The sequence below is a fragment of the Hibiscus syriacus genome, unplaced genomic scaffold (assembly GCF_006381635.1).
Source record: "Hibiscus syriacus cultivar Baekdansim isolate YM2019G1 unplaced genomic scaffold, ASM638163v2 tig00013738_pilon, whole genome shotgun sequence".
NCBI classification, from domain to species: Eukaryota; Viridiplantae; Streptophyta; class Magnoliopsida; order Malvales; family Malvaceae; genus Hibiscus; species Hibiscus syriacus.
The window spans coordinates 235,623-263,557 of record NW_024062308.1 but is presented as its reverse complement, the minus strand read 5'-3'; the positions used below and the strand labels follow the sequence as shown (position 1 = coordinate 263,557).

The 27,935-nt window shown below is 35.8% G+C and overlaps 1 protein-coding gene and 2 long non-coding RNA genes across 3 annotated transcripts; 2 read left to right on the top strand and 1 right to left on the bottom strand.

Annotated features, from left to right (window-relative positions):
* Window positions 1-27,929, top strand: LOC120206389. The gene is made up of 3 exons (XR_005524109.1): window positions 1-20; window positions 13,833-13,837; window positions 27,814-27,929. It is a non-coding gene; the product is annotated as an uncharacterized LOC120206389 (long non-coding RNA).
* On the top strand, window positions 919-3,120 carry LOC120206387 (VAN3-binding protein-like). The gene is made up of 7 exons (XM_039206057.1): window positions 919-1,122; window positions 1,210-1,496; window positions 1,663-2,035; window positions 2,254-2,397; window positions 2,483-2,532; window positions 2,644-2,700; window positions 2,796-3,120. The coding sequence occupies exons 1-6, from the start codon at window positions 1,014-1,016 to the stop codon at window positions 2,686-2,688; spliced, it is 1,008 nt and encodes a 335-aa protein (XP_039061988.1). The 5' UTR covers window positions 919-1,013; the 3' UTR covers window positions 2,689-2,700; window positions 2,796-3,120.
* Window positions 21,743-27,935, bottom strand: LOC120206388. The gene is made up of 4 exons (XR_005524108.1): window positions 27,859-27,935; window positions 27,743-27,780; window positions 22,158-22,258; window positions 21,743-22,085 (listed from the first exon to the last, which is right to left on the bottom strand). It is a non-coding gene; the product is annotated as an uncharacterized LOC120206388 (long non-coding RNA).

Below are 27,935 nucleotides of genomic sequence, written 5' to 3'. Positions count from 1 at the left end.
TTTTTTTTTATTAAGCAAAAGTTAACACAGGAAAACATCTTTTCTCTGTCTGTTGGATATGAGAAAGTTTAATTGACCAATAGCATGATGTTGAAGTGATATGAAAATATTTTTTAAATATCCAATTGGGGTTATGGATCTTTGAGGTTTATACCTTAGCGGATTGATGAGGCAGGTACGGTAATGGCAGGGGTAAAATTAGCTATGTTTATATAATTTATTAATAGTTTAGAATGAATCATACATGTGTTTATGTAAACCAAGACATTATAAAATGGATGAGACTAGACCATTTTCAAATACGCTATTCCCTTGAATATAATACTCCAATTAGCAATATCGGGAAAGAAAATTGTCAGACATGAATTCTTTATTCATTACTCCACGAAAAACGGAACTTCACATCGACTGTTTCCTGCCGTGCACAAAAACAAGTTCTTGTCATCTTGTCAGATCCTTATTCAAAAATACATAACTTTCCGATGATCCGGTCCAAAGTATTTGATTACGACCACACAACTATTAATGGGATACATACAGTACATGGTTTCCTTAACAGCTTCTAACACAAAGTGAAAGTTAAAACCATTACAAATAAACTCAGTACGTGTAGGTATGGATGGCCCCATTGAGCCCGTAAAGCTAGAGTGCTTCATCTGCTTTTCTATTTGGATGACAAATCAAATTTGAGCCATGCTCTGTTTGCTTCTAGAAATATGTTCCTGTGCAGTGTTGGGTTATAACCGATGGATATTTATATACAATGGGCGTGAAAGAGAGGGCCCTCGGCACTAGCTTTGGCCACTGGTAATGGTGACAAAAGAGAACTCGTGTAATAATGACGCTCAATAAAAAAAATTCCTTTACTCTCTTTATAATATGTAAAGCTGAAATACAGGAAGCTGAGGACAAAGATGAAGTGCCTTTAATGGGGGAGCCTTTCCAGATTCCACTAGTATAGAATATATCCCCCACCCCCAACCTTTTTCTTCTTCTTCCAAATAAAGGAAACCATGCATTTCGGATTCACTACCAATGGTAAATGTCAAAATGTTTCTTTATCTTCCTTGGCTTCTTGCTGTGTTTGTTGGAATCCAAGTGAAGAGGTGGACAAATTTGAAAGTAAGGGATTTTACTATTATTATTACTACAAAGTTTTGATGTTTCATGAAGAAATCAGAGTGCTAACATGGGCTGTTTTGGTGTTAGTGAGTTCATGCTATGTAAAAGGCTCGTCAAAGAAGATTGAAAATATAGAGGAGAATGGTTCTCAAATGTGGTTACAATCGTCTTGCCCGCTTCCTGAAACTCCTACCGAATCAATGGACTATCTTGCCAGATCATGGAGTCTGTCTGCTATGGAACTCTCCAAAGCACTTTCCAAGACGCATATACCACCTTCCAATGCCATTGATGATGATGACAAGTCTACATCGGCTTCTTCTGTTGGAAATATCCAAAAAGATCATTCAGGCACCACTGCTTCAAGGCAATCCGTAAGAATTATGATCCCTTCTCTTCTTTATCCAATTTGTTGTCAAAGAATCCTATGTTTTTAATAATATATAGTTTTTGCCTTCTTTTCTGCAAAGAATTTGTCTAGCTAGTATGATCGATGTGTCATATATACTTACCATGATTGGCTTTATTTCCAATGTGAAGATATACAAGAGCATTGTAAGAGGGAGAACAATGGGGAAATGGTTGAAGGATCAGAGAGAGAGGAAGAAGCAGAAGATTAGAACCCATAATGCACAACTTCATGCAGCTGTCTCAGTGGCTGGAGTCGCAGCTGCCGTCGCAGCACTTACGTCCTCTAATGCGATGGTTCCAGAAGTGGAAACTACTTGTCTTAAGACATCTTCTAAAGTATCTAATGCTATTGCATCTGCAGCCACTCTTGTTGCCTCGCACTGCATTGAGATTGCAGAGGACATGGGAGCTGATCATGACCAAATCTTGACAGTGGTAAACTCTGCAATGACTGTACGAACAAGTGGTGATATAATGACCCTAACAGCCGGAGCGGCGACAGGTCGTTCAAATTGCTTCTAAATTCCTTCATCCTAATCGGAAATTTGCATGTCTCTATTACCTTTTCCCTTTACTGATCATTTGCTATGGCTGAAGACACCATTAATTTAGTTGGACACCAACAGCTAATAGGAAATAGCTGAAGCATGATAATGGGATGAATTTGTCGATCAGTTTCATGATCATAACATTAATAGTATCATATACGAATTAATGCAGCCTTGCGAGGAGCTGCCGCCTTAAGGGCAAGGCTGCAAAAGACTGGGACTTTAGCTTTGGGTGAAGACAGTAACGGATCGAATATCTCAACCGCATTGAACTTTGTTGCAACCGGAGGAGAACTACTCAAGCGTACAAGGAAAGGTACATTTTCCCTAGTCTTATTAATCAGATATATCAAACCTTCAATCTTTATCATTCAGTTACAGAATATTACATCTCATTACAGGAGCTTTACATTGGAAGCAAGTTTCTTTCTATATGAACTCTAACTGGCAGGTATGAGTACTTGTATTTTGATTATTTAGATTTTGTTTAGCTTATATACTCTAAATGCATACTGTTTTGAGCTTGTTATCTGAGAAAGGTTATAACCTTTTACTGAAACAGGTGGAGGTTAAACTGAAAAGCAAACACATGGGAGGCACTACATGAAAAAGAAGAAGTGTAAGCTATGCATCATCGGCTCCTACTCGAGATTAATCGATTTTCTTATTAATTTAAGCCTGCTGTGTTAACAGAGTTTAGGGTGTGCGTTCCAGGTGTGATCGTGGGAGTTCATGATGGCATTCTTGCATGGCCAAGAAGGGAGAAAGAAGACAATGATGAGCAGAGAGCTTATTTTGGGATTAAAACTGCAGAGAGGATAATCGAATTCGAGTGCAGGAGTAGAAGTGACAAACAGATGTGGACGGATGGGATCCGACATATGTTGAATTGTTGTAAAAATATGGCATATTTCTGAGAGAGGCTTTTTTTGGATAGATGGGAAAAGCTTGATTTTCATTTCTGTGAAACAATCATGTTGAAATTGTATGTTTGATTCCTCAGACACTTAGCTGAGGGAGGTCATTGGAATGTTCCATGTTTGAGGCTTCAATATTGTTCAAGAACATTAATATTACGAAAAATTGGCGAACAAATACAACCAAAAAACTAAGTTCCCCATCGGGTAGATAATTCGAAAGCTGCAACAGTTTCATCAGATTTCAGGAACCATTTTTGTGATTCTGTTTAGCAGTTGGATTGGCATGAAAGCTCCATGAAAACCATCCGGGACTCTGCATGGTAGTGTAATTTTAGCAACTGGTACATTGAGGAAGTTCTTGGTGTCAGTTATATAAGCCTGTATAAATTAATCCAAGGAAATCAAGCAGAATACAGACAGATCAGATCAGATGAACCCTCATTTCCTGAATTATCAAAACAAGAACACTTGGTTCGACTTACTTGATACATTAGTATCTTGGTGGTGACAAATGTGATAACCCAACCATCATCTTCTTCAACACCACCTTCTTTAGGGCAGCTCCGCTACAATATGTGTTCTTCTCAAACATGTGATATTCTACTTTGATTGATCCTTCTACTTGGTTCCCACCCTATAGTTTTACATATTAAGTCCGGGGTACTAAATTCATTCAAGATAAAAGAAATGCATGAGAAACCTGTATTAATTACCTGAGAAATCCCATTGTTTTGCTCTCCAAAGTAGAGCTTGGCAAGTCCCCCAATTCTCCCTGAAGATACTAATTTTTTACCCATATTAATTTATTTATTATTATTATTATTTATATTATTATTATATTATAATTATTATTATATTATTATTATTATTATTATTATTAAATACATTAAATATTAATAATAATAAAAAATTACAAGCCAGATTTTCGACCCAAATCAAACTGAAACCCAAAACATTTAGGGTTTCAGTTAGGGTTTCCTAACCCTAATCCCGTGTGCCGCCGCCTCAATGGTTTCCAGCCGCCTCAACAGCTTCCAGCCGCCTCCAGAAGACCCAGATGGCCACCCACGTTGCTACTCTAGCAGTGAGTCACCACTGGTAGTCCGGTGACTCACCGAAGGGTAGTCTATTACCCGGTCCGATGACCACACCGGTGATGGCTATAAAGCCACCCCATCTGCGAGCAAGAGAAGGAGAACAACAGACCCCAGAGAGACAAAACCGAGAGTAAAAGATACAAAAATAGAGACCAAATCACAACAACCAGCAACCAAAAATAGAAGAAAAGGGAGGAGAGAAGCTTACCAAGGAAGCCACGACCACCGGAACCCTCCAAACGTCACCAACAACCTTCGAAAACCGAAGGTATTTTCTTAGATTTGCTCCGATTGGGAGCTTTTTAGGAGAAAAGAGCACCGGAACCGTCCTTAGGACGGTCCGATCTATCTACTGGTGTAAAAATAAAATTTTCCGGCCACCTTATGCGGTGACCGGCTTCCCTCCGATGAGGGAAACTAGAGAGAGGCGAGAGAGTTTTAAAACTCTCTCAGTTTAGAGAGAGAGAGTAAACTGAGAAATGAGAGAGTTGGCCCTTCGGGCCAGCCATTATGGACCTTAAATAGCCTTCCCGAACGACGTCGTTTCGGGAAGGACTATGCGTGTAATTAAATAATAGTTAAACCCCGTCCGAAGCCATCTAAACTTGTAAAATTTCCATTTTAGTCACTAAATCAAGTTTATAATACTTTTAATTTGATCTTTAAATTTTATTTATTTTAGTCCTTTATATTAAAATAATATATTTAGGATAAATAACAGATTTAATCCCTTAATTTTAATAAATAATATTTTAATCCTGAGTTCATATTTTTAATTTATTTTAATCTAATATCCGAATTTTATATAGTTTTATTTTAGTCACTAAATTATTAAATAAAGAAATAGCATGTTTAATCCCTATAATTTTGATTAATTATGAATTAGGTTTTTAATTTTAATTTTACTATAATTTAGTCAATAATTTTAAATATTTTTATTTATTTTATTGCTTTTAAATATATAGTTCTAATTGTATTTTTATTTTACTTGTTTATATATTTAAATATTTTTATTATGTAGTCATAAATATATATATATATATATATAATAAATAAATATTTATTTTAAATAAATTATTTTAATATTTATTTTTCAATGAAGAAGAAAAGGACAGTCTTAATATAACTGGATGTCCTATTCTGGTATTTTAAAATCAAAAATTATAAAAAATATTATTTAATTTAAATTAATATTTATCAATATCAAAGAAAAGAGCTGTCTTAAGGGACCTAGAAGTCCTTTTCTGATATTTTTAAATATTTTTTTTAATTTTGAAATAATAGGATTATAAATTAAATATATTTTGAATTTTTAAAATTTTTAATAATAGAGACAATTTATAATTAAAAAGTACCAATTTTGGGTAGGGGTGTTAATCCTTCCCTAAACGTAACCGACCACAAATCCCTTTTTATTATTAAAAAGAACGAATTTTTGGTTATAAACGCAGATCAGTTCATTTTTAATTGATGTTTTCTTAAAACATCTTTTAAAAAATAATTTTTAGGTATTCGACCTACCTGACCCAAAAGGCCGATGGCGACTCCCAAATTATTTTCAAAACCATTTATTCACATCAATTTTCCCGCCAAATAAATATTTCGTGCCCAGACGAAAACCGGTTACGACAGCTTGGCGACTCCGCTGGGGATGGGTCAAACTTTAAAATCAATTATAAATTGTCTCTATTAATTAAAAATTAAAAGTTCATATATTTAATTTTTAATTCTTTCTTTTCAAATTTTATATTTACTTATTATTTTCATAATATTTATATGTTTCATTTTACTTGTAAGTATTTTATTTCGTTATTTATTTTTCTGTCAAAGGTTTGAACATTTCTCCTCACACACAACACTTGCATTGCATAACATAAAGCTCTATAATTGAGTTTGTCCCTTTTAAGTGGGAGTGAAAGCGACGTCTTCGTGAGAATTTATTCTCCGTGTCAGACCTAGCAAGTAACTTTCGGGGTTCATATACTCTATGTTTTCGTGAGAATTTATTCTCCGTGTCAGGCATAGAGAAATGTATCCCCTCGAATTGAACTCGATCCATTTTAGTCTGTGATGGACTAGGATTGAGGGTTAGCAACCCAAGGGGGCACTAACAAGGACAATTCGGGTACCTTTATTCTTAGATCTGAAACCCTGCATATAATAAACCCTAGAAACTCTTCCGATCCGAAGTCATGCCGAAATTTTGTCCAAAATAAGTGTACACACAGGAGAAATGAATTCTAACTTTCTTGTTTATTTTCTTTACTGATTAAATTACATGTTTATTTAAATTATTTAAATTTAGAAAAAACATGTTTAAATAAAAAAAATTATGTAAATGTTATTTTTAAATTTCTTTATTATGTAAACTAATTTTTTCTTTTTGTGTGTTCTTTATTTTTCTGTTTGCATAGCATCATACAGGATAAAAGGCATTGATCCTTGTGTTAATTGTCTCATTGGAAAGCCTTCATCTATGGATAAAAAAGGTTCAAATCAAGTAATTCTAAACTCAGAAGTAAGACAATGGGCTGAAGACTTACAAAGACAAGAAGGAGACAGTCTGCAGGATGATTATGTATCTGACTTAGCCAGTTATGCTTCAGTTTCGCTAAAAAGAAATGATATGCAAGATTTGCGAAGTATTTGGGATTCAAACAAAAAATTGCAGTTTTATCAGACTTACGGAGACATCCCATATTTGCTCTATGTCGAAGTTGATGATGAATTACTCAGAGCCCTAGTTCAATTCTGGAATCCAGGGTACAATTGCTTCACTCTCAATAAAGAGGATTTGGTCCCTACTATTGAAGAGTACACAACTTTGCTACATATAGATGGGGCTTTGGAGAATCGAATATATTCAAAGTCAATTAAAACTCAACCATTTCGAGTTAAATTAGCAAAGATTGCCGGGGTACGAGAAGAATGGGTGGCATCCCGTACAAAACAAAAAGGCGAAAGCGAAGGCATTGCTTGGACCAACATTAAAGAACTTATTCAGAGTCATCCAGATATTAAAGTACGATTCGATTTATTTGCTCTGGGTATGTATGGTATGGTCATCTTCCCAAAAGTAGTGGGATATGTTGAAGCTGCAGTGGTAGATTTGTTTGAACAGCTACCGAAAAAGATTAATCCTGCTTCTGCAATTCTAGCAGAGACCTTCAGATCGTTAAATGCTTGTAGAAAGCTAGGAGGTGGACGATTCTCAGGGTATACCCAGTTGTTATATGTTTGGATCCGTAGTCATTTCTGGAGGACAGAAAAGGTTTCATACCGACGTTTTAATACGGATTATTCACCATTAAAAGAATTTCTGGAGCAGGAATGGCCGAAAGAAATTAAGAAAGATATGTGGATTAATGCCTTTCGAAATCTGCAAAGCAATGACATTGTTTGGCGAGCCCCATGGCAAATACAAAGGGAATTCATTTACAAATGTGGAGATTACAACTGGATAATGCTGCTCGGATTATGGGGAGGAATTGGATATGCACCACTTCTGGTCATAAGACAGTATGAAGGTCGTCAATTTTTACCTGTCACTGTTGGATTACATTCATCTGAGTTCGCATTCCACAGCAAAAATTATAAAAGAAACATCATGGAACCCGTTACAGCTTGGAAAACAACTTTTTGTATCCGAGCTAAAGCAGCAAAAGAAATGCTAACTCCTGATTATGAAGAATGGAGATCTGTCAGGAAAAATGAAAATATTCCTCTACCAGATCAAAAAGAGGAAATTTCTATGGAAGATCGCATTAAGGTGGTTCCATCAGAGATTGAAATCCTGAGAGCTGAGTTTAAAGCAGAAAGAGAAGGCTGGTCGAAAGAATTAGAGCAAATGAGACAAGATAAAGCTATGTTGGGGTTGACATTGACTTTCATTCATCACAATGTGCAATGTTGAGAAAAGATAAAGAAAAAGTTGATGATGAATTCAGAGCATTACAGAAAAATTACCAGGAGTTATATAAATCCCGGAAAGCATCAAGACCAAGCCAATCAACGGTACAGATGACTAGAGAGTTGAACATCGAGAAAAGTCGAGTTGAAGATCTGAAAGGAAAGAATAGCCGTCTACTCAAAAGCCTTGAGAAGGGAAAGTAAAAAATGGAAGATTTTGAGGTTGACAGAAGAGAGCGAATTATAAAACACAAAGCTGAACACCGTGAGATCATGAATGAAATGCGAAGAGAAAGAGATCGAGCCAAAGATTTAGAAGAGATGAAGAATGACATCTTTAATAAATTTGAAGGTGAGAAAAATATCATGTTCAAGGGATTTGAATCTGAAATGAACCAGTTGATTGCTGAACTTGAAGTCAGAGGCCAAAAGATGGAAGAATCCAATATTGAAAAAGAAAAATGGGAGCTAGAAAGAAAAAATTTCAACACCAGACTTGAGGTAGAGCAGGAAGTAGATAGCAATTGGATGCAAAGATGCAGAAACAAGGATGTTCAAATCCAGAAGCTTAATCAAAGAACGCAAGAAGTACGAACAAAACTTGAAGAAGATCTGGATCAGTCTAGAAACAAAAACTCAGAGTTTAATGCTTACATTTTGCAACTTGAAGAATCGTTGTTTCAAGAAAAGGTTCGTCTAGGACCTAATGATCTCAAAGAAAGTAATGAGGAAAATGCTTCACTGCGAAGACGCATTAGAGATCTTGAAAAAATTCTGCATAATTGTCAAGTCAGAATCACTGAGTTAGAGCAAACTCTTAAAGGAACAAATGAACAATGGCAAAAGTCAACTGATTTCTATGTTGAAAGAAGTGAAGAAAGAAGTAATATGGTGTTCGAGGCCATGGTACAAATGAGTGAAGTTGCTAGATATGTTGGGGAACTAGCTGTTGAAGCCAAAATAATTGAGCATCAAGTTGATCCAGTTTCTAAGTGCAGAAAGAAGGTGTCATGGTTAATGAAAGAAATTATAGAGCTTAATAGGAAAGCTACGCCTTATCTGTAGTTATGAACTATTATAAAGAAACTTTTGTATGCCGATGAAAGTTGTTCTATGACAGTTAACTTTTTGGGATCAATATCTTTTTGCATACATACATTTTGCATACATTCATCATTCATTTCATAAATTTCTTTATGAATATGTTTTTTTATTTATTAAGATAAAATTTATTAATTAAAATTTGGAAAGAATAATATTAAAAGATTTTTCAATCGCAGTTATTCTGGCCAAAAGAGAAATACAACATCACTACGGTACTAGACAAGCTACTAAGAGAATTATGGAGGATAAATACAACGTATTGAGGAACAGCATAATAAAGAACAATCAGAAATGAGAATGAAGCTGGAGAAAATTGAAGCCAATATTGCAAATTCACAAGACATTATGATGCAAAAAATAGATGACATGTTTAAAAGGCAGGCTATCATTGGAAAAATGCATGAAAATCCTGTATCTTTCGACCAAGAACCTATGTATCCTCTAGGTTTTCCACCAGAACCAATTTATCATTCTGGTACTACACCTATACAAATCAATGCTCGTACATCTGCATTACAAGAAGCCAAACCACATGAAGATCAACAAGTGGATCCTGCATCTTCAAGCAAAAATCCGCTTATATCAGATGTGAAAATAGGGGATATGAATACTGAACATTTAATCCCAGATTTGAATGAGCTGAATGAGAAACAAAAAGTAAATGAAGAATTGACCAGACAGATCAAGAGCTTAGAAGAACGAATGAAATCCGTGGAAATAACTGAATCATTCTATGGGTTTGACGATAGTGAGTTGAGTTTGGTTCCAGACTTAATCCTCCCCATCAAGTTCAAAGCTCCTGAATTTGATAAATATGATGGTACTACATGCCCTTCGTCCCACATTACTATGTTTTGTCGCAGAATGGCAGGATATGTGAAGGACGAAAAATTGTTAATTCACTGTTTTCAGGATAGTTTGACAGGACCGGCTTTAAAATGGTATACTCAATTGACCAAAGCCAACATTAGATCCTGGAAAGATCTGGCTAAAGCATTCTTAGAGCAGTACCGCCACATAACAGACATGGTTCCTGATAGATGGACTCTCCAAAATTTGGAGAAAAGGAATAATGAAACATTCAGACAGTATGCCCAGAGATAGCGTGACACGGCAGCCCAAGTTCTACCACCTTTGTCAGAAAAAGAGGCCACGGTAATGTTTGTCCATACATTGAAGGCTCCTTATTTAAATCATCTAATGGGGAATGCAACCAGAAATTTTGCAGATTTGGTCATTTCTGGAGAACTCATTGAAAATGTCTTGAAAAGTGGCAAAATTGAATCAAATGAGGGGTCTAGTTCCAAAAGACCTATGTACCGGAAAAAAGAGAATGAAGTCAACAATGCAAACTCTTACAACAAGGATTCATCGAAAAGTGTTACAATAACCCAGCCAAGGGTTAAGAAAGAGGAAACAAACACTAATCGAACAGAGTCCAGAGGATCTCGAAAAGAAAATGAAAGGTTGTCTTTTACACCTTTACCAGTACCATATGCGGAGATCTATGATTCACTGTTAAAAGTAGATGTCATACGACCCTATCCTTTGGTTCCCATGCAACCACCATTCCCTCCTTGGTATGATACAAAGGCACACTGTGTTTACCATGAAGGAATTACGGGGCATTCTATTGAAAACTGTTTGGCATTCAAAAGGGTGGTCCAAAATTTGATCAACACTGGAAAGTTGGAATTCAATACACCATCTGCATCAAATCATCCATTGCCAAATCATGGAGATAAAGACGTGAATGCAATTCAGGAAGAGAACAGAAAGAAAGCAAAAACTGACATTTCTGAAATTAAATCTCCTTTTGTTTGGGTATTCCAACAACTCTCTTTAGCCGGTATAATTCCACAATAATTCAGGACAAAGCAGAATGAAGGCAAGAATTATTGTGAATATCATCAGGAGAAAGGGCATAAAATTCAACTATGTCCTGAGTTTAGAGATTTGGTGCAAAAATTGATGAACAACAGAGAAATAGAATTCTTTGAAGAAGAACCAGGGAAAAAAGAGGATGATGTTTGCTCATCAGAGGATTCTAAACCTAGTCAAAGAATAAATGATCCTGTGATCATTAATGTGAAATCATCTACGGTGATTCCTGCACCAATAAAGCCGAAAGTAGTTATCACCACTCCTCTACCATTTCCATACAAAGATACCCGCAGGGTACCTTGGAATTATACTACCAATGTTTCAATGGTAGAAAGATCTGTTTCTCTAGAAAAAACAGAAGAGAAAAAAAAGAGTTTGGGTACAACATCGAAGTCTGAAGCAGTGAGCGAAGTCGGTTTCTTTACAAGAAGTGGGAGATGTTACTCTCCCGAAACATCCAATGCTTCAGAACAAGTGAAAGCAAAAGAAAAAGCCATGTCAATACCTCAGAAGGTATTTGATGATGAATCCCCTCCAGCATTCAATGAGCCTGTGACAGAAAAACAAGCTCAAGAATTATTGAAATTCCTGAAACATAGTGAGTATAGTGTGGTTGAACAACTACACAAACAACAAGCGAGAATTTCTATTCTTGATCTATTGATGAATTCAGAAGCACATAGAAATGCTTTGATGAAAATTCTCAATCAAACATTTATCCCTGAAGATATATCCCTCAATAAACTTGACAGAATTGTGGGACATATAGCCGCTGACAATTACATAACATTCACAGATGATGAAATACCAGAAGGCGGAATGGGGTCAGTAAAAGCTTTGAACATCACGACACATTGTCATGGTCATGTGTTGCCAGGAGTATTGATTGACAATGGATCCGTTCTCAACTTAATGCATCTAGTCACACTTCAAAGAATGCCTCTGGATCAATCACACATGAAGAGTTATCAGAATGTAGTGCGAGCATTTGATGGTACTCAAAAAGAGGTGTTTGGGAAAATGGAAATACCGTTGTTAATTGGACCAGTCGTGTACAATATTGACTTTGTGGTGATGGACATCCACCCTACATATAATTGTCTATTAGGGAGGCCATGGATTCATTCAGCAGGAGCCGTTCCTTCTTCATTACATCAGAAATTGAAATTTGTTGTTGAGGGACAACTAATATGCGTAGGAGCTGAAGAAGAAATCATTGCGTCGGTAACAAGTGATGTTCCATATATCGACACCAATGATGATGCTCTTGAATGCTCTTTCCGAGCTCTTGAATTTGTAAATGCAACATTTATTGCAGAAGGAAGCAAAATTCCATATCCCAGATTGTCTGATTGCACAAAGATGACGGTACAACAAACTTTAGGCATCGGAGCTAAAGCTGGGAAAGGTTTAGGAAAGAATCTTCAAGGGATTTCAGTTCCTGTCAGTATAAAGATGAAGAAAGATCGTTTTGGGCTTGGGTTTAAGCCCAATTTTCAGCAAAAGAACAAAGAGATGAAAAGAAGATGTGAAGACAGAAAGACAAAATTGAAAGGAGGAGAAATCCTTTGGAAACACATGTCATTCCCACAGTTGAAGACCATATTCAGATCAGGGGGAACAATTAATGTAGAACAGCAGCTTGTTGAAGCCTTTAAAGAAGAAAAGTTGACGAAAGAACAAGACATAGTTGAAGAAGCTATGAATGGATTATTTATCAATATGATTCTGAATGACAACAAGACTGGCAAATACTTGGATAGGATTCGCCCATGTTTTCCTGGAGAAACACTCAACAATTGGACCACTGAAGATCTTCCTATAGTTTTTAATATTAACGTAGAGTAATATTCAGAACTAATCTTTATGTTTAGCTCAAAAATATGAAAACTTTTTGTTATCTTGTAAAAGAAATTATGTTAAAAATAAGAAATTTTCTTTAAAATTTTCATATGGCAATCATTCTTTACATTTTCTTACATTTTTACATTTATTTATTTCATAAATTTACTATATTCTTTCGGAAATATGTCCGACTTAAATTTGCAGGTGTCATCATGTTAATAGCATGTTTATTCCTAAATTTAATCAAGAGATAAATTTAGAGCAACCTATATGTCTGGAAGAAATCAATGGGTGTGAGGATGAACTGGAATGTGATGTTCCTACTGAACTATTAAGATTGGTAGAAAAAGAAGACAAACAAATTCTACCCCACAAAGAAAAGATTGAGACTGTGAATTTGGGAACAGATGAAGAAATGAAAGAGGTGAAAATTGGTACTACTCTGACAATCCAGATAAAACAAGAATTGATAAATCTCCTTCAAGAGTTCAAAGATATATTTGCCTGGTCTTATCAAGATATGCCTGGTTTAAGCACAGATATAGTAATACACAAGCTTCCAATCAATCCAGAATATAAACCAGTCCAACAAAAGCTCAGACGAATGAGGCCAGAAATGTTGTTGCAAATTAAAGAAGAAGTGATGAAACAGATCAATGCAGGTTTCCTACAGGCATCTAAATACCCAGAATGGATAGCCAACATTGTTCCCGTACCAAAGAAAAATGGAAAAGTTCGAATGTGTGTGGATTACAGAGATCTCAACAAAGCTAGTCCAAAAGATAGCTTTCCATTACCCCACATAGACACATTGGTGGACAATACTGCAGGACATGCATGGTTTTCATTCATGGATGGTTTTTCAGGATATAATCAGATAAAAATGAATCCTGAAGACATGGAAAAAACAACATTTATAACCATGTGGGGCACATTCTGTTATAAAGTGATGCCATTTGGATTGAAAAATGCAGGGGCAACGTATCAAAGAGCCATGGTAACTTTGTTTCATGACATGATGCACAAAGAGATTGAAGTATACGTGGATGACATGATTGCCAAATCCCGAACTGAAGAAGAACATATTCAAAATCTGAGAAAGCTTTTCCAAAGATTGAGGAAATATCAATTAAAGCTCAACCCCGCTAAATGCACTTTCGGGGTAACTTCTGGAAAACTTTTGGGATTTGTGGTCAGCAAAAAAGGAATCGAGATTGATCCAGATAAAGTAAAAGCAATTCAAGATCTTCCACCACCCAATACAAAAAAAGAAGTTCGAGGCTTTTTGGGAAGATTAAATTATATATCTCGGTTCATTTCTCAATTAACTGACAAATGTGATCCATTATTCAAACTACTTCGAAAGAACAACCCTGAAGTCTGGAATGAAGAATGTCAAGAAACTTTGGATATTATTAAGAAATATTTATCCAATGACCCTATTTTAGTATCACCAATGCCTGATAGACCATTAATTCTCTACTTGACGGTCTTCGAAAATTCGATGGGATATGTACTAGGACAGCATGATGAATCTGGAAGAAAAGAAAAAGCTATTTATTATCTGAGCAAGAAATTTACTGATTGTGAAATTCGATATCCACCAATACAAAAATTATGTTGTGCTTTGGTGTGGACTACTCGAAGACTCAGACAATATATGTTATACCATACTACTTGGTTGATATCCAAACTTGATCCTTTGAAATTCTTAATGGAATCACCAGCTTTGACAGGCAGAATGGCTAGATGGCAGATGTTATTATCTGAGTTTGATATTGTATATGTCAACCAAAAAGCAATAAAAGGAAGTGTAATAGCTGATTTTCTGGTCAGTCGTGTATCAAATGATTATCAACCTTTGAGTTTCAATTTTCCTGATGAAGATTTGTTATGTATATCCATGAATGAAGAAGTCAGAACAAATGACACATCTGTATCTTGGAAGCTTTACTTTGACGGAGCATCCAATGCTTTGGGACAGGAATCGGGGCAGTGTTAATTTCTCCAGAAATGTTTATTATCCCTTTACAAGTAGACTAGAGTTCTTTTGCACCAATAACATGGCAGAATACGAAGCTTGTGTCATGGGATTGAAAGCAGCTATAGAAAGAAAAATCAAATGTCTCAAAATATGGAGATTCATCGTTAGTGGTGTATCAATTGCGAGGAGAATGGGAAACAAAAGATCCCAAATTGTTGGAATATCGAAATTTTACCCTCGAATTAGTGAAAGAATTTGAGAGAGTTACCTTCAATTATCTCCCTCGAGAAAAATCAAATGGCAGATGCTTTGGCTACATTAGCTGCTATGTTTCAGGCAACTAAGAAAGTTGATATGATGCCAATCAAAATGCAAGTATATGAAATTCCTGCACATTGTTATAGTGTGGAAGAAGAGGTAGATGGTAAACCATGGTATCATGATATTCTGCAATATATCAAAAATCAAAGTTATCCACCAAATGCATCAGAAATTGATAAAAGAACCTTGAGAAGAATGGCTGCTGGATATTTTCTTGATGGCGAGATTATGTATAGAAGAAGAAATGATCAAATGCTATTAAGATGTTTAAATACCAGCGAAGCTCGAAGCATCATTGAAGAAGTACACAGTGGAATATGTGGAACACATGCAAATGGTCTTTCCATGGCCAGAAAAATAATGAGATTTGGATACTATTGGGCTACCATGCACACAGATTGCATTGATTATGCAAGGAAATGTCATAAATGCCAGATATATGCAGACAAGATTCATGTACCCCCATCTCCTTTACATGTAATGACATCACCCTGGCCATTTTCTATGTGGGGAATAGATGTCATTGGTGCAATCACACCAAAAGCATCGAATGGACATTGTTTCATTCTTGTGGCAATTGATTATTTTACCAAATGGGTTGAAGCTGCTTCATATACCAATATTAAGAGGTCCACAGTCTGTAAATTCATAAAGAAAGAGATAGTTTGCCAATATGGTCTACCAGAAAGGATCATTACAGATAATGCTCTGAACCTGAACAACAAAATGATGACCGAACTTTGTGCGCAGTTTAAGATCAAACATTCAAACTCTGTGGCGTATCGTCCAAAGATGAATGGGGCAGTTGAAGCAGCAAACAAGAACATCAAGAGAATCATTACAAAGACCACTGAAACTTATAAAGATTGGCACGAGAAGTTACCTTTTGCTTTATATGCATACCGAACTACTGTTAGAACATCTACTGGGGCAACACCGTTTTCTTTAGTCTACGGGATGGAAGCAGTCTTACCAATTGAAATTGAGATTCCATCGCTTCGAATATTGAGAGAAACAAAATTGGATGAATCTGAATGGATCCAAGCTAGAGTTGATCAATTGAACCTTGTTGAGGAGAAAAGATTGAAAGCTATTTGCCATGGACAGATGTATCAAAAACGGATGATGAAGTCTCATGACAAAAAAGTACATCCAAGAGAATTCCAAGAGGGTGATCTAGTACTAAAAAAGATCTTGCCTATACATAAAGATTTCCGTGGGAAATGGATGCCTAATTGGGAAGGGCCATACGTTGTAAAAAAGGCCTTTTCCGGAGGAGCATTGATCTTAGCAGAAATGGATGGAAAAATTCTGAGAAATCCAATAAACTCAGATTCTGTCAAGAAATATTATACTTGAAAAGAAAGAAAAAAAAGAAAAAAAAAAGAAAAAAAAAGAGAGAAAAAAGAAAAAAAAAAGAAAAAAAAGAAAAAAAAAAGAAAAAAGGGGGGTCAAGGTGAAAACCCGCAAAGGGCATTTTGTAACCAAATGAAGGATTTGAGTTGAAAACCTGAAAAGGCGGCTCAAATGCAGGTTGATATTAGGCATCTGGCAATTGAACCCTCTTAAGATTTTGACAGTTTGGAAGAAACTTCACATCTACAAGCATTTCGACAACGTTTGAGATCTTCCAGACAAAAGCTTACATCATTTCTCTAAGTTGTGTCAACTTGATTAATTTAGAAATACTTATGCTTATAATTTGTTGAGACATTTGAATTTTTATCATTCTTATGCTTGCCAGAACTTTGAATACAATTCTTTCTATTTCAAGTTCAATTTATTTGAGATTCAATTTATTTTCGAAAATTCAATTTATTCTTTTATATGAATTAACATAATTTTGAAATAATTTAAAGATTTCTGAATATCACTTTATGTTAATAATTTTAAATACATGGAATACAAAGTAAGCAAATCATCACCATCTTAAAGCCATGAACATCAAGATTGTTACACAGGATGCTACCGACAACAAGGTCGAATCCGCCAAATCTACTCATCAATTGCTCCAATCGATCACCATTCAGTTCTTGCACCTCTGTTTTCAAAGATATACTAAGACAGTAGAAGACGATCTTTGCATCACTGATTCCAGCAAAAAGAAACAAGACATTGATATCACTGGGAAACATGTCTCTATACAGATCCTTGTGTATGGTTTTTAAGGAAACCTAGAAGTATTTCCACCTCATCAGATTCAAGTGGAGCAACTTTATTCCTTCCAATCCATACTAGATTCCATTTTCAGCACTCATTAAGAACATACTTCTGGACACTCAAATGAAGGCCATCATTTCTTTGTCAATGGAAAAGCATCAGCACATGGAGGAAGCAGAATAAGAGAAAATCTGTTCTTAATTGACAGAATTATGAATATAGCCCTTTTCAGTGTAGTAGCATGAAAATGCTTCGAATCTACAAATTCTGGCTTTACATCGAATAAGTATTGTGATATTACAGTCCAAACATTAACTGGAACAAATGCCAGGTGCTCATAGCATCTTCTGGAAGTGTTCTTTGAGTTATCTGATCTGGTTTGGTAAAACCAATCATTGAATTTGGAAAGATGAATGTGCCTAATAGCATCTTCTGGAAGTGTTCTTTGAGTTATCTGATCTGGTTTGGTAAAACCAATCATTGAATTTGGAAAGATGAATGTGCCCAATAGCATCTTCTGGAAGTGTTCTTTGAGTTATCTGATCTGGTTTGGCAGAACCAATCATTGCAATTGGAAAATGAATATGCTCATAACATCTTCTGGAAGTGTTCTTTGAGTTATCTGATCTGGTTTGGTAAAACCAATCATTGAAGTTGGAAAATGAATATGCTCATAACATCTTCTGGAAGTGTTCTTTGAGTTATCTGATCTGGTTTGGTAAAACCAATCATTGAATTTGGAAAGATGAATGTGCCCAATAGCATCTTCTGGAAGTGTTCTTTGAGTTATCTGATCTGGTTTGGCAGAACCAATCATTGCAATTGGAAAATGAATATGCTCATAGCATCTTCTGGAAGTGTTCTTTGAGTTATCTGATCTGATTCGGTAGGAACCCCAGAACCGATCATTGGAATTGAAAGATGAACTGCATGATCATCTTCATTAAGAAGCTTCTTTTCAAGCTTCCTCTGCTTCTTCCACTTCCACAAATCATAGCCCAAGTTTCACCTTGGCTTGTAATTGGGATCATTGCATAATGGCTTCCCATCTTTTACCAGAAGAAATGTGTCGGTAGCCTTAGCCATTTGAGCAGCACATATAAAATTTGCAATTGATGAATCTGGACCACATATCTCCATGGCTATGGAAGCTTCAGCTTCTGAGAATCCCATTTTTGTCAAGTATAACAGTTTATTCTCCTCATCAGAATCAGAATTCAAAATTTCTTGGTATTAAAAGAACTATCGATATCTGTGAAATCATCTTGAAAGAACATTTCATAATCAGATGAGTTGTTATCAGAATCAACATGTCACATGAAGGCAAGCTTTTCAAGAGCCTATACTATTGAGTTTTATTCTCAAGAGGTTTTGTGACATTATATCTACATCTACATTTGTCAAAGATGATAGATTCTCTAATTTGAAGAAGAAAGATTTATTGGGTTTCTACAACTGAAGAAATACTCAGTTCACCAATCTGAAATCAAATAACTCAACATTCATGCATCATATTTAGGTGTTTGCAAAAATAGGTGCATTTTCATTCATTTTCATCCATAATGAATTTTTAACAGGAATTCCAAAGATTTTTAGCAAAGCTTTAAATCCATCATTTGATGGATCAGCTTTTCCAGAGAAAGTTCATAATGAGAAGAACTCATCTGAAGAAGGAAGAATAAGTTCATAATGAGAAGAATTTGTTCAACCTTTTGTTTAAATTCATCATATGATGGATTATCTTTTCCAGTTCGAGTTCATAATGAGAAGAACTCATCTGAAGAAGGAAGAAGAAATTCATAATGAGAAGAATTTGTTCAACCTTTCGCTCAAATCTATCACTTGATGGATCAGCTTTTCCAGAGAAAGTTCATAATGAGAAGAACTCATCTGAAGAAGGATGAAGAAGTTCATAATGAGAAGAATTTGTTCAACCTTTTGCTCAAATCTATCACTTGATGGATTATCTTTTCCAGTTCGAGTTCATAATGAGAAGAACTCATCTGAAGAGGAAGAAGAAATTCATAATGAGAAGAATTTGTTCAACCTTTCGCTCAAATCTATCACTTGATGGATTAAAATTTCCAGAGAAAGTTCATAATAAAAAGAACTCATCTGAAGAAGAGGAAGTTCATAATAAGAAGAGCTTATTCAACCTTTTGACTCTGTCACAGAAGGAAAGAGGTCAACATCATCCTCAGTGGAAAGTTCATAATAAGAAGAACTCATATGAAGAAAGAGAAGAATCTATTCAACAATAATCAAGTGAAGCCAAATGGATAAAAAAATTTATTATCTTTTCATCTTTGCCCTATTCTTGTTAACACAAGAATAAGCAAAGAGGGGCAGCTGAAGATACTAATTTTTTACCCATATTAATTTATTTATTATTATTATAATTATAATTATTATTATTATAATTATTATAAATATTATTATTATTATTATTATTATTATTATTAAATACATTAAATATTATAAATAATAATAAAAAATTACAAGCCAGATTTCCGGCCCAAATCAAACTGAAACCCAAAACATTTAGGGTTTCAGTTAGGGTTTCCTAACCCTAATCCCGTGTGCCGCCGCCTCAATGGTTTCCAGCCGCCTCAACAGCTTCCAGCCGCCTCCAGAAGACCCAGATGGCCACCCACGTTGCTACTCTAGCAGTGAGTCACCACTGGTAGTCCGGTGACTCACCGAAGGGTAGTCTATTACCCGATCCGATGACCACACCGGTGATGGCTATAAAGCCATCACCCCATCTGCGAGCAAGAGAAGGAGAACAACAGACCCCAGAGAGACAAAACCGAGAGTAAAAGATACAAAAATAGAGACCAAATCACAACAACCAGCAACCAAAAATAGAAGAAAAGGGAGGAGAGAAGCTTACCGAGGAAGCCACGACCACTGGAACCCTCCAAACATCACCAACAACCTTCGAAAACCGAAGGTATTTTCTTAGATTTGCTCCGATTGGGAGCTTTTTAGGAGAAAAGAGCACCGGAACCGTCCTTAGGACGGTCCGATCTATCTACTGGTGTAAAAATAAAATTTTCCGGCCACCTTATGCGGTGGCCGGCGGTGAGGATCACGGCGGCAGACGGCTGCCGCCCGGTGACCGGCTTCCCTCCGATGAGGGAAACTAGAGAGAGGCGAGAGAGTTTTAAAACTCTCTCAGTTTAGAGAGAGAGAGTAAACTGAGAAATGAGAGAGCTGGCCCTTCGGGCCAGCCATTATGGACCTTAAATAGCCTTCCCGAACGACGTCGTTTCGGGAAGGACTATGCGTGTAATTAAATAATAGTTAAACCCCGTCCGAAGCCATCTAAACTTGTAAAATTTCCATTTTAGTCACTAAATCAAGTTTATAATACTTTTAATTTGATCTTTAAATTTTAATTTTATTTATTTTAGTCCTTTATATTAAAATAATATATTTAGGATAAATAACAGATTTAATCCCTTAATTTTAATAAATAATATTTTAATCCTGAGTTCATATTTTTAATTTATTTTAATCTAATATCCGAATTTTATATAGTTTTATTTTAGTCACTAAATTATTAAATAAAGAAATAGCATGTTTAATCCCTATAATTTTGATTAATTATGAATTAGGTTTTTTAATTTTAATTTTACTATAATTTAGTCAATAATTTTAAATATTTTTATTTATTTTATTGCTTTTAAATATATAGTTCTAATTGTATTTTTATTTTACTTGTTTATATATTTAAATATTTTTATTATGTAGTCATAAATATATATATATATAATAAATAAATATTTATTTTAAATAAATTATTTTAATATTTATTTTTCAATGAAGAAGAAAAGGACAGTCTTAATATAACTGGATGTCCTATTCTGGTATTTTAAAATCAAAAATTATAAAAAAATATTATTTAATTTAAATTAATATTTATCAATATCAAAGAAAAGAGCTGCCTTAAGGCACCTAGAAGTCCTTTTCTGATATTTTTAAATATTTTTTTTAATTTTGAAATAATAGGATTATAAATTAAATATATTTTGAATTTTTAAAATTTTTAATAATAGAGACAATTTATAATTAAAAAGTACCAATTTTGGGCGTTGTAGGGGTGTTAATCCTTCCCTAAACGTAACCGACCACAAATCCCTTTTTATTATTAAAAAGAACGAATTTTTGGTTATAAACGCAGATCAGTTCATTTTTAATTGATGTTTTCTTAAAACATCTTTTAAAAAATAATTTTTAGGTATTCGACCTACCTGACCCAAAAGGCCGATGGCGACTCCCAAATTATTTTCAAAACCATTTATTCACATCAATTTTCCTGCCAAATAAATATTTCGTGCCCGGACGAAAACCGGTTACGACACTCCCCATGCCTGAAATAACCACATGAAAGAAACACCATGTTTTCATGTTCAAAATATGACAAGAAGAAGTTAAGGGGGCTTATGTTTTTTCTACTATCTGAGGCGGATCTTGGGTCAAAATTACAAACTTGGGTGTAACAGTACTTGTTTTTGACACCTATAAAAGCTTCATTAATCATAGGAAATCCCATGGGGAAATGATTTGGTTCTATCAGAAATCTCTCCATCACTTCTCCGGTTCGCACATTCAGTCTCCATTAATATGGACGATGAAATAATAACTGGTCTTCTGAAATGGCATCTTCCATTGGTTTACCGGGCTTAAATTTTGCTGGAAACCACTCAAATTGCTTTGAACCCGGTTGAGGTCTTGGTATGACTGATGCAAGAGCTCTAGACCCCCATACAACAACCTATATATACAGCTCTCTCAAATTTCAAATAGCCACATAATTCATGGTAGATAATTTAGGTGATTAAGTTACCTCATCACCATCCTCAAAGCAATTGATAATGTGAAATGTGCAATTTGGTTTCACTTCAAACCACCGGATTGAATCTTCATCTCCATAACGAGGCATTATAACTAGGGGCGGAGCATAGTGAGGGCCCAAAGGGGGACTATTAAGTTTGTATATATAATATAATTTTGGTTTAATAGTATTTTGGTTAATGTAAAAATAAATATTTAAATTAAAAAATATAAAAATTTATTAAATAATTAATCAAGTAGGACCGAACTAAAGAAGGATAACCTCATGTTCTCAAAATTTTTGGTCTAATAACAATATAGGTCATTGTAAGTCTTAATATTACACAAATTAAGAGTTATCTTGTGAATTTGAGTTTTTTCCTTTTTTAATAAATCTAGGGTGAATACAAGGTAGTATATATAAAAGACTCAATTGTTAGGAAAATAAACGAGTAATTTCCCTATAACCAGATTAGTGAGAATGCAAAATAAAAGCGGAAAAATAATACCCGAAAAATTGATAACGGAGTTCAGCCAATTGTGCCTACGTCTCCGGACTGCTGCAGATCTTTTACTAAGAGAGAAATTTACAGATATTTACAAAACACTCACTACTCACAAGAAAACTCTCTAGTATTGGGATAAAGAAATGATTTTTGGGATGATTTTGAAACTAAATGAGCTAGGGTATTTATAGTTGAAGCTTAGGGATTAATCATGTAATTACCCTAAAAAAACAATGACTAAATGTTATGATTTAACCATTACCAAATTCAACACAAAAATATGCCCTTTGAAATTGTGCACCGTTCGGTGCCAAACTTTGAAAATGCACTGAATGGTGCAACCTTGTTTGACTAACAATCTCCCACTTGAAGACTGATTTTAATCTGTCTTCACACCTCGATCATTGCAGCAGTACTTCTGTTCTTGTTACTCTAGCATGCCAACTGAAGCTGAACACAACTTCAGTTTGTCCGTGGTCACCGTCTTTGTTAACATGTCTGCCGGATTTTGAGATCAACTGATCTTTTCAAGTTTCAAAATCCCATCTTCCAGAAGAGACCAGATAAAATGATATCTCAATTGTATGTGTTTCGTCCTGGAATGAAAAGACGGATTCTTCGCTAGATGGATAACACTTTGACTGTCGCAATACAAGACATTGTCTTCTTGTGTCTTGCCTAACTCTTCCAAGAAACTTTGGAGCCAGACCATCTCCTTGCTGGCTTCCGTAACAGCGACATATTCTGCTTCAGTTGTGGAGAGAGCAACTATCTTCTGTAGTTGAGAAACCCAACTCACTACAGTTCCTCCTCGAGTATAGACATACCCTGTAGTACTTCTTATGATATCGACATTTTTGGCTAAGTCAACATCTATATAGCCTGTCAGTATCGTATCTCCACCTTTGAAACAAAGTGTTTTGTTTGTAGTACCCCGCAGATATCTGAGGATCCATTTAATAGCTTCCCAGTGTACCTTGCCTGGATTATTCATGTACCTGCTAACAGCTCCCACTACATGAGCAATATCTGGTCTAGTACAAACCATGGCATACATCAGACTTCCAATTGCTGAGGAATACGGAACCTTCACCATGTGTGCACGGTCTTCCTCCGTCTTTGGTGATTATTCTTTAGAGAGTCTAAAATGAACACCTAAAGGTGTACTTATTGGTTTAGCATCTTGCATGTTGAACCTGGAGAGTACTTTGTTGATGTACTCAGCCTGTGATAACATCAAAGGCCCTGACTTTGTGTCTCTCTTGATCCTCATTCCAAGAATCTGCTTTGCAACTCCCAGATCTTTTATAGCAAACTATTTCGACAATTTTTGCTTCAAGTTTATAATCTCTTGCATGTCTGAGCCTGCAACGAGCATGTCAACATACAACAATAAAATAATGAAGTTGTTATCGAACTTCTTGATGTAGCAACAATGATCTGCTTGGTATCTGGTAAAACCACTACTACTCATGAAACTATCGAACTTTTTGTACCATTGTCTAGGAGCTTGTTGTAAACCATACAAGCTCTTCTTCAACCTGCATACCAGGTTTTTCTTGTCTACCTCTATGAAGCCTTCTGGCTGCCTCATATAGATTTCTTCCTCCAAATCACCATGAAGGAAAGTTGCCTTTACATCTAACTGCTCAAGATGTAAATTCTCTACATCTACAATTTTCAACACCAGTCTGATTGTAGACAGTTTTACGACTGGAGAGAAAATTTCATTGTAGTCAATACCTTATTTTTGCTGAAAATCTTTGACAACCAATCTTGCTTTGTAGCGTTTACTCCCATCGTGTTCTTCTTTGATCCTGTAAATCCACTTGTTATGGAGCGCTTTCTTGCCTGGTGGTAATTCAGTTAATTCCCACGTCTGATTTGACATAAGCGAGTCCATCTCATCTTTCATGGAAGACTCCCACTTGACTGAATCCTCTACTTGCATTGCTTCATCATAGCACTCTGGTTCACCATTGTCAGTCAGCAACAAGTAGTGCAAAGAAGGAGAATACCGTTGGGTTGGTTTAGGAATTCTGGAGGAGCGTCTCAGTTCTGGTGTGCCTGGTTCTTCTTGAACTGCTTCAGGATTGATCTGAACATCATTTCTAGAAATCTCCTTGAACTCAGCAAATTCCTTTGTTTCAGCTTCGGTATTGGAGTTACTTGATTCTACAGTTGACCTGTCTTTGTACATCATATTCTCATTGAAAATGACATCTCTGCTTCTGATGATATTTCGATTTTCGTAGTCCCAAAACTGGTAACCGAACTCATCACCGCCATAACCAACAAAGACACATTTGTTGGACTTGACATCAAGTTTACTTCTTTCAGCAGAGTTTATGTGTACATAAGAAATACAACCAAACACTTTTAAGTGTGAAATATTTATTTCTTTCTTGCTCCAAACTTCCTCTGGTATTCTGTCATCCAAAGGAACTGAGGGTTCACAGTTGATCAGGTAAGTTGCAGTGTTGATAGCTTCAGCCCATAGAAATTTGGGCAATCCAGAATGTATCCTCATGCTTCTGGCATGTTCATTCAGAGTTCTGTTCATACGCTCTGATATGTCATTCTGCTACGAAGTCATGAAAACTCTTGTCTCCATCTTGATCCCATTATTTGCGCAGAAATCTTTGAATCTTCTGTTTTTGTATTCTCCTCCATTATCATACCTCAGCCGCTTGACTTTCAAACCAGTCTCATTTTCCACCATGGCCTTCCATTTTCTGAAGGTATCAAAGACTTCTGATTTCTTCTTCAGAAATAAACCCACACCTTCCTTGTTGAATCATCGATGAAGGTGACATAATGTAATGAGCTTGCAAGAGATGGAATTGGAGATGGTCCCCATACATCAGTATGAACCAACTCTAACTTTTCTGCCTTGGGTGTCTTACCAATCTTTTCAAAACTCACTATCTTTTGTTTGTCAAAGATGCAATCCTCGCATAGTCCGACATCTAAACTCTTTAGATCTGACAGCTTCCCTTTTGACAAAAGTGTCTTCATCCCTTTCTCGCTCATATGACCAAGCCTTTGGTGCCATATGTTTGATTTTCCATCAGCATCTGCTGCTGCAATGATATTCTCCAAATTTGAGGTTACATAGAGAGTGTCGGTCTTCTTATCACGAGCAATGACGAGTGCTCCTTTGGTAATCTTTCATTCACAACCTGAAAAGGTTGTACTATAACCTTCTCCATCAAGCTATCCTACAGAAATCAAATTTCTTTTGAGGCCGGGAATATGTCTCACTCCTTTCAGCTTCCAGGTGGTCTGGTTTGGCATCTTTAGTCGGATGTCTCCTTTTCCGACGATCTTCAAGGTTTTATCATCAACTAGATGAACCTTCCCAAAATCACCACTGACATATTTCTCCATGATTTCTCGGCATGGGGTAGAGTGGAAAGATGCCTCTGAATCCAATATCCATGATTCAATCAGACTGTTGACGCTTAGAATCATGGCATCACCTGTCTCCTCTGTCACGTTGGCAGATTCCTATGCGCCAGTATTTTTCTTCGGTGCTCGGCAATCTCTTTTAAAGTGACCCTTCTTGTTGCAGTTATAACAGGTAAAATCTTTCTTTCCCGTTCTGGACTTGGATCTGCCATGATTTGAATTTCTTTCTGAAGTTCTCCCTCTGGACTCCGTGTGCAAGGCTGAGGAGGTTGATGCTTCACCCGATTCTCTCCGTCGAATTTCTTCACTCAATATCAGATCCCGAACATCATCGAATTTTAATTTGCTGTTTCCCAACGAGCTGCTGACTGCTGTAACAGTAGCATTTCAACTGTCTGGTATAGATGATAAGAGAATTAAAGCTCGAACTTCATCATCGAATTCAATTTCCACTGAACTCAACTGGGTTGTAATTGTGTTGAGTTCATTTAGGTGTTGAGCCATTGATGCCCCTTCAGCCATCCGCAAATTGAATAACTGCCTCATCAAATGAACTTTGTTTGAGGCCGATGGCTTCTCATATATACTGGAGAGAGCCGCCATAAGACCCGCCGTGGTCTTTTCTTTTGCTATGTTGAAAGAAACATTTCGGGACAATATCAGACGGATAACTCCGAGGGCTTGTCTATCGAGAAGAGCCCAGTTTTCATTTTTCATGCCATCTGGTTGCTTTCCTGAGAGAGGTTGATAAAGATATTTCTGGTACAGAAAATCTTCAATCTGCATCTTCCAAAAGCCAAAGTTCGCACCATCGAACTTCTCAATTTTCACATTTCCTTCGTCTGCAGCCATCGCTCCCACTCGAATCTGGCTTCGTTTGGATCGTTTCTGACAATTCTTGTGAACCATCGTGTATTAGAACACCTCCAACGACAAATTCGTATCGTCGATAAAATTTTAATATTCACGAAATTCACTATTCATGTGAATAGTAATGAATAGTAATCTCGCAAAAATTGACAAAATTCACAACCAAAAGCTCTGATTACCAGTTGTTAGGAAAATAAACGAGTAAACGAGTAATATCCCTATAACCAGATTAGTGAGAATACGAAATAAAAGCGGAAAAATAATACCCGAAAAATTGATAACGGAGTTCAGCCAATTGTGCCTACATCTCCGGACTACCGCAGATCTTTTACTAAGAGAGAAATTTACAGGTGTTTACAAAACACTCACTACTCACAAGAAAACTCTCTAGTATTGGGAGAAAGAAATGATTTTTGGGACATTTTGAAGCTAAATGAGCTAGGGTATTTATAGTTCAAGCTTAGGGACTAATACCCTAAAAAATAATGACTAAATGTATGATTTAACCATTACCAAATTCAACACAAAAATCTGTCCTTTGAAATTGTGCACTATTCGGTGCCAAACTTTGAAAATGCACCGAATGGTGCAACCTTGTTTGACTAACATCAATTATTTAACAATAAATGCTTATACCTCACATGAGCAGTGCTCGAACTCGAGACCTCAAGAATAACAACAATTCTTTAATCACTAAAATTACTTGGTTTATGTTGAATTTTGAGTTTAAATACTTAATAAGTCTTTATTTTTTTAAATAGTCTAACTCGGCCCCTGTAAATATTTAGTTTTGTTTCCGCACTGATTATACCAATTCTTGCATATCCTTCACTTTCATATTTTATTAAACTGCGTAAAGGTTTTTTGGTTATGGCAAGAAAGAATATATTCTGATAAAGAATCGAAGAATAGGAATTAGGAACTCACTGGCCACCATGGATAAGTCTATTTACATCAACGGTTATGGGGCAATCCAAGAACACGTTATACCTGCAAATTAAAGC